The sequence below is a fragment of the Macrosteles quadrilineatus genome, unplaced genomic scaffold (assembly GCF_028750875.1).
Source record: "Macrosteles quadrilineatus isolate MER2022 unplaced genomic scaffold, UCM_ALF_1.0 Scaffold_9__3_contigs__length_116548681, whole genome shotgun sequence".
NCBI lineage: Eukaryota > Metazoa > Arthropoda > Insecta > Hemiptera > Cicadellidae > Macrosteles > Macrosteles quadrilineatus.
Genome location: NW_026542602.1, coordinates 84,188,908 through 84,201,754, shown reverse-complemented (window position 1 = coordinate 84,201,754; position 12,847 = coordinate 84,188,908). Strand labels below are relative to the sequence as shown.

General features: G+C 32.7%; 1 protein-coding gene across 1 annotated transcript in view; it reads left to right on the top strand.

Annotated features, from left to right (window-relative positions):
• LOC129003604 (collagen alpha-1(XVIII) chain-like) overlaps positions 1-12,847 on the top strand; it is a 354,201-nt gene that overhangs the window by 325,451 nt on the left and 15,903 nt on the right. The window contains exons 7-14 of the mRNA XM_054431902.1: positions 3,610-3,671; positions 4,363-4,471; positions 6,120-6,206; positions 6,884-6,999; positions 8,307-8,534; positions 10,492-10,629; positions 11,253-11,322; positions 12,005-12,079. Of these exons, the coding sequence (XP_054287877.1) occupies positions 3,610-3,671; positions 4,363-4,471; positions 6,120-6,206; positions 6,884-6,999; positions 8,307-8,534; positions 10,492-10,629; positions 11,253-11,322; positions 12,005-12,079 (885 nt within the window). The remainder of the gene's footprint in view (positions 1-3,609; positions 3,672-4,362; positions 4,472-6,119; positions 6,207-6,883; positions 7,000-8,306; positions 8,535-10,491; positions 10,630-11,252; positions 11,323-12,004; positions 12,080-12,847) is intronic.

Sequence of the window (12,847 nt, the reverse complement as noted above, 5' to 3'; positions counted from 1 at the left end):
TATGTCTGAGATTATTTTTGTTGTATTTGAATGAAACTTCATTTTATCTCTTTCTTCACAGTGTTTTTACACTTTTCATCTAGAGAAGAAACTTTATTTTAATTATTTGGTATCGTATCTTACATCTGCTCACTTTATATTATTAATGTTTTGTTACGTTATTATGACCAATTATTAGCTTGTTTTGAACATAGCTTTAAGAAATTATATTATTTTTCACGACGATTAAAACAAACACTTGAAACAACTTGAAACATTTGAAGGTTTCTTAAAGACTAATAGGTGGGATTTTTACTCCACGCGAGCTAACAGCATTTGGGATAATCCTAATTTATTCCACTATTGAATTACCTTGGTAAAATTACACGATTATATTCTATAAGTAGGCCTACCGTAGAAGTATACTTAGTGTTGTACGATTATTTACATTGTAGGTAGACATTATCCTGCATTATCATAAAATTGTGTTATACTTCTTCCCATGCTTACTTTTTCTTGGTTTAGGTCCGTAAAATTGACAAAATCTCATACAAATTAAATTTTAAATTTAATGAAAATTACAAGCGTATTTATTGTTGCCTTTTGACATCCAACACAAATCTGGGTTAAACACAATTAAAAACACATTCGCACAAAGGGGTTTATTAAACCGCAAAAGTTAGCTCGCATATGGAAAGAGGAATAAACTCCGACTGAACTGAGTCCATTATTAAACTGTAGTGTTATTCATAGGCCCCACTTTATGGCTGGCTAGGCTCGCTATATTTTATCCACTATCGGGCGAATTAATTAGTTTCATTCGGCGCATGTTTGGCCACTCTCTGCCGCCAAACTCGACTGATTAAATTGAATTGCTGATGAGCGGTTTTTGCGCCCGCTGTCGAATAATTTTGTTTTGCTTCTCAACAATGGGTTAATTATGGCACATGTGGTATTTTTACGCTTGATTTCCCTTTGTTGATATTGATGATTGATCAGTTCACTTTGGAATGAATTTTAAATGTAAATTAATTGGTTTTATCGACATTTGCAACTACATACTTGTTAACTGATTTAACATCTTTCAGGTTTTCAGATTATTAGATAAGTTTTTTTAGTTCTTGTATTTGGAAGGTTTTGATTTAAATATTTTTACTTTCTTAAATTTGCATTTAATCTAAATAAACTACAAAAATATAACATCCTCAGCAGCAAACCTGCTAAGTGAATTCCCAACTTCCTAATCGATTTTCACTATATTTTCTTGAACGTTTCAGATTTGTTCCCTATTTAAATAACATTAGGTTTAAAAAGTACACAGGGTTGCTGCTACAAGGAATATAATAAAGTGTGTTTTTTGTAAAATATTTATGGCTTCGGAAGAAGTTAATACATTTACCAAATTCTATCATATCCAAAAACAAGTAAACCACAACAGTTTACTTATTCTCCAAAACTAACGCTGCTAGTGTAAAACTAGGCTGATCAAAAAATAGACTCTTCAGTTGAGGTAGCGAAAAGTGAACGTTCCCTTGCTGGAATATTATGCACCTACTCTATACATTTTCTTTTTATTCCTGTAGGAGAGCAGGGAGAGAGGGGACTTCCAGGATCCCCGGGAGCACCGGGACCACCGGGTCCTGCAGGAGGATCCTCTCAGGATGTAAGCATAACAACCTGTAACATAAGGTTTGATTTTTAAGGCATAGCACACACTGAATATAACAGCTCTTCAAAAAAAGAAATTGGTTTTAATTTTATTATTGTGTGCATATTATTAATACAATGATGTTGTATTTCAGATGTATCTGATACTTTAAGGTAGTTCAAACCCGTGTTTTTAATTTATGTACATATCACTTTGTGAGACAGTGTCAGAAGGTGGGTATGGCCGATATAAAGATTTCTCCAAAGATATTTATATATTATACAGAATATATAATAAAAAGGTTTGGGCAAACGGGTAATACAGTTATAATAACTCAGTTATTCTGGTTGTAGGTGATTGGCGTACAATTTTGATGTCATCGGTCATTCGTTCTATTTCAGTAGCCAACATGTTTTAGAACTAAGTTATTCTGTGCGAGTGTATTTTAAAAACCAAGTAAGATGAGGTTGCGACGCAAGGAGATTTTCGCTGGAGGCTTTTATCCCTCTCAACGACCCTGTTCCAAGTGCACGCACAATACAACCGTTGGTAAAAAAAGTTGGATGAACGTAATATATTTTGTTTTTAATTTTAAACAAAAAAGCAAACGATAAAATGCATACATTGCACATGTAAAACAGTACATAAATTGGCATAGCATTCTCGTTTGACCACTTTTTAAATTAAAACAAACTACTACTGTTCTAAATTGCACTTTTGTAACGTTAACATGGTAGATGATACTTCATGGTTACAAGTTACATAACGATATGTTCAATACTGTATTATTTTTTTCACATGTATTGGTTTAATATTTACCATAGAAAAACATTGTGCAAATACACTCAAATACAACATTGTAAATCCCTACCTAACCGATTTTCCTTACCAAAATAAAGAAAACCTAATGCATATTGAGTTCGAACAAATATTTAATATTCAACATATTTCTTACTTTAAGAAAAAATGAATAAAAGTTGAGAAAATCTAAATTGTATTATCCATAATTAATCACGTTACAACTTTGTTATAAAGCTTAATTAAATTTCAGCAGAAAAACGCAATGTGCATGAGAGCAATTACGAGTTTATCTTTGCGAGGAGGTTTTGTTGGGGAAACTGATAAAGGATGCAGTCAGACCACCACCGCAACAATAAATAACACACACCAATTAAGCTTAATGAGAAACAGGTTGGCCAGCCGCGACTGACTACGTTTTTGTGGTTCTAACCCTCATTACATCTTGGCCAGGGATTCCCTCCCTTTTAGCTTCCACCATCATAACTTAAGACTCAATTTTGGTATGAATATGCATTTTTTATGAGTTTGTTTTTGTACTAAATGTAATTAGTTTCTGATTTAATTACATGTTTATTGTTTGCTTCCTTTTAACACATATCTCTATGGTTGGTATGCCCTTGGGATTTTGTGGGAACTGCACTCTTATTAGGACATAATTTAACTGTTTTACGACTTAAATGTTAATAAATTACATTAAAGTTTTATATTTTAGTTTAAGTAGAAATATTAAGGTTGCTTTTGTTTTCATCCTTGATTCTAAATTCACTTTATAAACTATTTGTAATTAGCTTGATTTTCACAATGTGATACAATGGCCACATACATTTTAATAGAACCTTTTTTATCAGTAGGCCTAAATTACAAAAATAACTTTAGAAAGAGCTTGGACGTAATTCATGTAACTACCTTAAAACTAGATTTGTTCTTAAAAGTACTGCAAATAATTGGTACCCCCAAAAACATTTTTAACTTTATCTTTGACGTTTTAGTACGTGAATATTTGCGTTATAAAATAATTCACTCACCTTACACTGATTGATGACAATGACAAGATAGCTACCTACATATATATTTTTTTACAATTTTTCTGGGTTTTTTCTGTTTTTAGGAAAGTAGTGGTGGAGGAGTAGGCTCTCCTAGAAGTTTGAGAATTGGAGCTCAGGGACCAAAGGGAGAACCAGGACTGCGTGGGGAAAAGGGGGACAAGGGGGTTGATGGTAGTAGAGGAGAAAAGGGGGACAGAGTGAGTATTAATTTATACATTACTTTAGTAGCAGCACGTAAGATAAAATACTAATTTGCGAAGTAAAACATGTGAAAGCTAACTAGCTTTACTTCTGTTATTTATTGTTTCATAATTATTTTCAGAATAATTTAATGTTCTTTCATATTTTTACGGAATTATTGTGTATTTATTGTAAAACCGAGGGGGGGGGGTTATAAGTCATAGGTGTAATAGTTTTTGGCAAACCATAAAAGGGGAAATTAACTTAATTTGCTTAGTAAGCTATAAAGTGTTAATATAAAAACTATTCATTCGCAAGTAAATTCCATGAGTATTATTATTTTTGGAGTGGTAAGACATCGGACAATTTCAGATAAAAACTTTAAATTTTTTTTTATATACATGTATAAAGAATCTTAAAAAGGGTCTTTTTCTACTAACCTATGATCTATACGAATAGTTTTCATACCCTCATTTCTAGTTAAAGCCTTAACCCTCTTCTCAACCACGTTTATCAGGATAAGTTTATTGATCATATTAAATCAAAACTATTTCCCTCAGTAGGCTTATTTTAAAGATAAGATTTAAGCAATACACACACTTGATCCGAAAGCAATAATAGAAAGAATAATAGATGATGTTTTGTATTACTTTATGAGGTTTTATTGTGTGTTTTATTGTGTGTTTTACATGGCATTTTATTATTCAGGGCTTTGCCGGGATGCAAGGAGTTAAAGGGGAGCCTGGAATTCCCGGCCTGGATGGTTTACCCGGATTACCGGGATTAAACGGGAGACCTGGAAGTAAAGGGGAGAAAGGTAATAACTTGGGTTTTTCTTTACTTATGAAATGACAATTGAAAAACACATTAAACTTTATTTTACAGGGATCAACTACTACATCTTCTGCTGAAAAAAATGAACTGCTTTTTATTTTGCTAGGTGGATGCTCTTTGTTTATTATCATCATAAAAATAGTTTTTTTTTTGTTATGGAAAATATTTTTTATTTGCCAAGAACTGTTAGTTTTTTTTTTCTGGTTTGGATAGAAAGTACTTTACTGGTTACTATTCGTTTGTATTTTCACAACTAATTAAACGCAATAATATATTTGTAAAATTTTGTCTTTTACTATTATAAACCAAGAGTGATGCACAAATTGTAAAATACACCCTTAAATAAAGGAGAAATATTTCACATTCGTATACGCCTTTGCAATATAACATAACTTACATAAATGACTTCAGATTCTACAATAAGATTCGAAGAACAACTATCTAAAAATGAAGAATTTTGAGATAAAACTTATATGACATACTCTCCCTAATTTTTACGGTCTAGCAGTAATATCTACTATGGTAAGTTATCTGATATATTTCTTTGAAACTTAAACACTATGACACACAACAATGTGCTAAATGCAGATATCTTTATTAAGTACTACCGTAGATAAAGTAATATAATTATATTACTTCATCTATGGTAGTACACAGATATATTGGTTTTGCTAACATAAATTGGAAATAATTAAGAAGTACACCTCTCATCTTATTATAAAATCTCAATCCTGTTTTAGTTGTGTTTTGTTATAAAGACTAATGATTAGTATTAAAATACAGTTTATTATTGTATCCATCTCATTTTAGCATGCATTTATATTGTATATTTTACTCTATAGTTGATTGGTCCAGCTTGACAAGCAACAGTTTAAAATGTTCATAGTTTTGTTTCGTTTTCGTAATCATTAAATTACTGAAAAATGAAACATGAAATTAATGTAAACAAGTAGAATGTGCCTGACGCCCCCTTGATCCAGACAACTATTGAATTAAGTTTTTTTGTTACAATATTCAACCCAAAAGGTTTATTTTTAATATTTAAGTGTTTTGCCAATTAACTAATATCGAAATACTCCTAAGTAAGCAATGGGAAGTGCTCAGTCAACAAATTAGTTCTTAACAGCCCAATTAACTTTTAAAAATACATTCCTTATCAAGTTATAAGCACTCAGCTTCTACTTGTGAAGTGTATTTAGTCTATTACCGTACTTCAATATCTTCTTCCAGAGCTTGTTAAAGACTTATTCCTATTTTGCAATTCACTTCAACCATCACAATTAAATAAACACTACAATCCAATTAGTTTAGAATTATTGCTATTATTGATTTTTTATTTTGAAATTTTCTTAAATGTATGTTAAAATAATTTGTCTTGTAACCTAATTAAAATTGTTTGACTATAAGACCTGTCTTATACTTAAACCTAGTTTTTTAGTTGAAATTAGTTATTTTGGACATCTTTATTCATTTTCCAAAGGTATGAAAAGAATTCAGACCAACATTACTCATAGCATAGTTTACAACATTTAATAATTGGTTCTGTCTGTTTACCTCAATAATTAAGAATGTTTACATACCGTGTTTCAAAGACTCCGGATACATGTGTTATTTCATTTCCTATGTTCCAGGCGACACTGGGGTCCCCGGTCCTCCCGGTCCTCCAGGAACTGTGGCACAAATGATGACATTAGACGAAGATGGAACTATTCTTACAGGTAAATATTTTCTGGGTAATTTATATTGGTACCACAAAGTGTGTAAGATAAAATATTGTTTCATATCCATCTTCCCTTGGTAATCTTCCATTCAGTATATCAAGTTGTGTCCCTGCTTGTAGTTCTAGGGTTATTGTATAAATAATATTATCAGGAATTTAAAAATGTATTGTTGTTAAAAGTTATCAGTATTATTATTTTATTCGGGTATTTATATCCAGTTTTCAAATCACAGAGTAGATCAATAGAGTTTCTATAAACCCTGATAAGCCTTAAGTCTAAAACCCTGACCAATCAAATCTTCTCAACTGGATTACTGTACATCATATGTTTGTGGCCATACTAGTACAGTCATGTATTCAGTAAAAAAACCAAATTTGTCATGTCTCATTTTATATCTTTATTTGGATTTACAAAGATACTCTTTACGTGAAGTGGAACTTAAATAAGAAGACACTTGATAACAAGTGTCATTTTCAATCACACCACAGATTTTACATTTTTCTTCATTAAATTTCATTGCAAACCCCTATAAGAATCAACCTTGATAGCAAGTCTTATTTGATCCTTCTCATGAGAGATTTGCTATCAAGATTTGTTAATGTAAGTATCCTGTCTAAATTAGTATGGTGGCTAACTGGAAAAGCTGTGTGATATGTGTCTGAATTTTTTTGCAGTTTCTCGGGGAGATCCTGGTCCTAAGGGAGAAAGGGGGGAGAAAGGACCTTCAGGGGAGAGGGGTGAACCAGGAGAAAGGGGAATGGCCGGGATACCCGGACCAAGGGGGCCTCAGGTACATCTCTTATGAGTATCTCTTACGTTTTGATAGTTTAAAACTGTAGAGATAATTCTCACAACCCATTTGGTGACCAGAGTTTGTTAAAAGTACAAATCAAACAAAGTATTTTTTTTTTTTTACATTTCAAAGAGTTACTCCTACACTGGAACACAATATTGTATGGTTAAAGCAGGAGCAAAGGTGTAATTGACTTTATTTAAACCCTCCAATCACAATAAAACAATGCTTTCACCAGTATTGAATGACGAATCAGATAAAACTTTAAAATAAACTTTTTGAGTTTCCGTTCTTTATATCAGTAACAAATATACTAAAATCATCTCACCCAACCCATATAGACTGGCAGTCCAGTCATGTTTTTATTTTAAACCATATCCCTAAATCTTAATCTGAGGAAAAAATTTAATCAAATCACACTTTCTTTTAATTTTTTTAAATATAAAACCCCCCAAAAAAAAGCATCATAAAAAAGCATAAAAACATAAAAGCAAGGAAAAAAAGCATAAGCATAAGTATAAAAGCATTTTAGTTGCATCTTGTCCTCTTTTATAGATTTAAATGGTAGCTCTTTTATTATAATAGTGAGAAAAAAGTTTAAGAGAGAAACCTAAAGACTGCTGCTGTTAAATACTATTTTCTGTCTTTCACATACAATTTTTACATATCTGGAGATCTTATTTAAACAATAGTATCGTTAAAGTTAATTTAATCATCACAGTGTGAAGAAATCAATAATAAGTAAACTGTTGATTGTGTCACACTGAAAATATCCTCAACAAACATTCTTCTTTTATATTTATAAGGAGAATCAAGCTGGTTTTACATTTCGCAGAGGATACGCGTCCGGTAACCGGACGTGGATTAGGCGTCCGGCAGTTACTGTCATAACCTAACCTAACCAACCAAACTTGCTGATAATTAAAAAATCAAATGAAGGTTCAATTCTCTTCATAACATAAAATTATAAATGGCAAAAAGTCTAACAAAAGATGTACAGTTAAGAAGAAATTACATTCAAAGCAAAATCTGTGACAAAAAGTTAAAGTAACCGATGGGTTTCGAACCAGGGACCTCTAGGATATCAGCCGAGCACTCTATCCACTACACCACGAACAACGCTGACCGAACATCGTATCGTTGTGGTAATGGCGTTCCGGGACCCCACAACCCGGTGACGTCACTACCGGACGCCTAATCCATGTCTGGTTACCGGACGCGTATCCTCTGTGTTTACATTTAGATATACATTACATTACATTTGGGATATCTGCTCCAAAGTTATATTAATTCGTTCATTTTAGGGCCCAGAAGGTCCAAAAGGGGAAGCAGGACCGGAAGGACTCCAAGGTCCTGTGGGATCTCCAGGGCCCAAGGGGGACCCAGGACCTCCTGGACCTAGTCTGGTGTCCGATCAAGGGTTTGACCTCCTGGCCATCAAGGGGGACAAGGGCGAGACGGGGAAGAGAGGCAGAAGAGGTAGACCTGGACCTATGGGACCTCCAGGACTACCTGCTCCTACACAAGTTGTGGTGGGTGAAACTTTAGGAGAAAGTGGCTTTTTTTAGCGAATTTCCCATATATGGAATAAGCACTTACCGTAGTACTCATAGGGCTGTAGGACAGAAACCATATTTTTCCAAGTATTGGGACCAACCCCAATAGATTTCTCGTGGCAAAATACCCCATAATAAATAAAAAATGCTCGGACAAAAATAAAAGTTTGCTTGCACATGCGCTTGATTTAGATTATAGGATTTTATAACATAAAGAAACACTATTTCTTTTCCTGTAGCGGCAAACCTAGGTACTAGTTAAACTTAACGGATTAACAGATTAATTGGATGCAATTATACATTTTTTTTTTGTGTTGTTCACTAGTAGCATTGACTATTAGTCAAAGCTAGTAGATAACAATCAAAATTAATAAACCTTAAAACTTAGAGACCTCCATGAAAATTGCAAAAACTTGCAAAAAGAGAACAATATAAAGTAGGTATTATTATTAAAAGTATTTGATCTGTTATCAGTTATGTGCAATCATGAGAAAATTTCCATTACGGTGGATCATTTTAACTTTCAGTTTTTAATGCCTCGTGATTATTCTTCTTTTACTTCACAACAAAGAAATTCATTTCCTTTAGAATTTCATTTTCTGTTCAGTTTCCACAAAACAAGTTATATTCTGGATAAAGTTAAAGTTGTGCGATGAACAGACTTTCTTTAGAAATCAACTTTACGAAAGACCTACCTTGCACTTTAACTTATTCCTGTTGCAGGGTGGCAACTTATCTAATTTAGAAAGTTTCAAGCTCCTTAATAAATCTTTCAATCAAACTGGTTAATATGTTTTACATCATTATAAATTACCTATTAGTTCTATAAATTAGTTATGAATGGATAAAATACTTGATGTTCCTTACCACCAACTGATGAAATGTTAACTTAAATACAGTATTTTAAAAATTGACTTTAAATCTCTTCCCCTGAAATTGTAGTGTAATTATGAACAATATGATTGCTAATTAATGAGCCATTGATTTTCAATATTTAATTGCTACTTAGCAAAGACCTCGTGTCCCTGCAGGTATATATTTTAGTATATGTTTCCCTGGAATTTTAAAACTACTATACTTGAAATTAATCACATAATGACAATAAGATAATTTTTTCATCTTTTGTATTGTCGTTTGATTAAAAACAAAAACTGTGAATGTATAACACTCTAATAGTGTCTAATAGGTTTTGGTTTGGTGTGTGTGTCAAAACCAAATCTCAAATCTTAAAACCACCTAAGCTTGGGAAATGCTTTGGTTTTGGTATTCAATTTTGTGAGTTTCGCAATTCAAAACAAACCTTTGATTCAATTAAGTACCGTTCTTATATTATTATGTCTGTGTCAGAAGTTGAATTTATCTCAATGTTAGTTGTTTATAAGAAATGAGGATCTTTTAAGTTTAAACCATGTTATTATATTAGAGTCAGGGGGTATATTTTTTTTAGTTTTGATTGCATAACCATAACATTTACAAATTTTTCATTACTTCCTGTATTTTTTTACTCTTTCCAAGCAAGTAAACAAATTTTGTATTTAGGTTTCAAGATTCAGGATTTGAGTTTCAGTTTCAGTTTTGAGATTCAACATTTCTGGGTTTGTCCATCACTACTTCCTAGTTAGCTAAAGGGTTATCTTATTGTGGTATTTTTTTTTAGTATGTCGTTATGTTTTTGTTTTTGTTCTGGTTTGTTTGTTTTTGGATTTTCTCATAGCAGTCTCAACACCTTGAAGCATTGCTTCATACAATCATTGAATATATATACCTACAGTGTGCGAGAGAGAGCACAGATATCCTACTATCGCGCGCCTACCAGCAGCTTACATCAACTACTTGCTCCCGAGACCTGGCTCACACTACTACCGGCCCATAAGCCTGGGATGTCTTCTGTAGGTATATATAGTCAATGATACAATCTTGTTTCTGCCCACAGATGAAAGGTGAGAAGGGGGAGAGAGGGATGGACGGTAACCCAGGTCCTGCGGGACTTCCAGGACTTCCTGCTGGAAGTGGAGTACAGTATGTTCCTGTTCCAGGACCCCCCGGACCACCCGGACCCCCCGGCCCTCCGGTATGTTCTGGAAGCTTAGACATGATTTTGAAGCTATTTATTTTGGTAGTCCTGAATGGAACTCATCTTATTTTTATGTGAAAGTACTGGTCTTACCATACTAGTAATTTTAAATACCAACTTGTGGAAAACAACTTGGGAGTTCAGTAATAACAATAACACTATTAACAAAATCAGCAACTAGCTACTTGCTTAAAGACTATTGACATTACTAGACATTCCATCTCCATGTTATAGCTGTCACCAGTTTTATAATGAAAATGAACATACTGTACTTGAATTGAGCCATTGAGCCACCAACAGAGTTATTACATGACACAATTACTGAGACAATTACTGAATTCTGTTTATTACGTTTACTTATTAACTAAGTAGATATGGCGATGATATGATTTGATTATTACTAAGTAAGATATCACACGACGTCTTTGTTGTAGGCTGTGGTATTTTATAAGTCCTAAGTCCATCTACCCCCAAAAACACATCCTAAGGTAGAAAATAGAATTTTATACTGGAGCACCTTCTGTAACTAGCTCATTAAACTATGTTGTTTTTGAAAAAAATTAGTGTCACTTTTAAACTAAATTTACAAGTTATTAATCATATATAATTTTATTTACCAGGGAAGCACTGTACCTACAAACTCATCTTTCAGATCAAAATTCAAGGATCGTCCATCTTTTGATAGGTTGGGTAAGTAACAATTCATATGTTCATAGTAATAGAAAAATTAAAGATAGGTATATTAAAAATTTGTATCGTAGTTTGCATCCAATCCTCCTCAAATTCTCAATATTCCTCCCCATTCACCATATGGATCCCTATAATTGGTATACTTTCCACTTTCCACATTTTTTTATCACAAAACTTTGTTATTTGCTTCATTTTCTGAAAATCCAGAAAACTGAACAAAAAGTATATATATATATATATATATATATATATATAACAATAACACAAGTTTGAATCCAGCTTAATACAAACAAACAATTGAAATTTTCCCACTGATGTATCAAAGGAAGGATTTAGGCAGAACATTTTGTCGCAAATGTGTGAGAGAGTCATGATGTCTCTGTGATCGTTGAAGATGATTATGTACAGTATCCCCCAAAATTATTTACCTGCATGGTTTTATACTAATGGTTACCAAAATTGCTATGGTGATGTACCTCATGTATTGTTAAGTTATCTTGGTAAAAAATAAACTGTTGTTGCTGCTTGTTTGCCCATAACTTTGTATTAGTCAATGATCCAAACTTAGTACATAAAGTAGTTAAATTTAATTACTATTTATTCAAAATTATCTTTAAATAAATTCTTTTTGTTCACTATCATGTGTGGAATTTAGGAACATCATTTGTCCATGTCTCTTTAGATGGACGAATGGGATCCTTTGAAGAATTGAAGGCATTAAATGAATTAAAACAGCTCAAAGAAGAAAGATATAGAGGTAAGCTGCATAGTTTCATTTAAAATTGTCTTGCCTTGAGAATTGGGCTATTGAAACTCAGAAACGGTTTTGAAACATTTTTAAACCTTTAAACTAAATAGCACCCTAGCATAATGTAAAAGGACATTAGTGAAGTATTGGATGGTTATTGGCTTATTAGTACACTATAGTGTTTTTCCTTTTTTTTTAAGCTGTGTGCCACCTCCCCCAACCGAATGTTCACCAAGTTTCACTTGGATACTATGATAATAAAGGATGTTTTTCATATGAATCAAAGCAATAGTGTTATATTAAATTTTCTACTTTCCTTGGTTTGTTATAAATCTCAATCTTCGCTGAATCACTTATTCTGTCCATTTACCATTACTGAAACTGATTAAACAATCAATCATCAAATTAATAAAAACACTACGTCTTTAAACAATACCTCTAGCAAATGTCAAACTTCACTAAAACAATGAAAACCGCTACAAGCTAAACGAAGAGAAACGTGATTTCGACTAAATGTTTGGTCTGGGAGCGAATTTTTTACAACCAAAAACAGCTTCATGCCACTACCCCCACCACAATGCTCAGAATGTTCGAGAAGGCGTCTCCACCAAAAGACCAAACAATGTTCGACAGACATCACAAATGTTATTTGGTGTTGTAAGTTTGGTTGATGATGGGGACGCGGCATGAGAATTGCATCTTTGTATAATGTAGATACCTATATTTTTTTATTATTTAATATAAGTGTTAGTCTGTTCTGTACTCCTACTTTCTAAA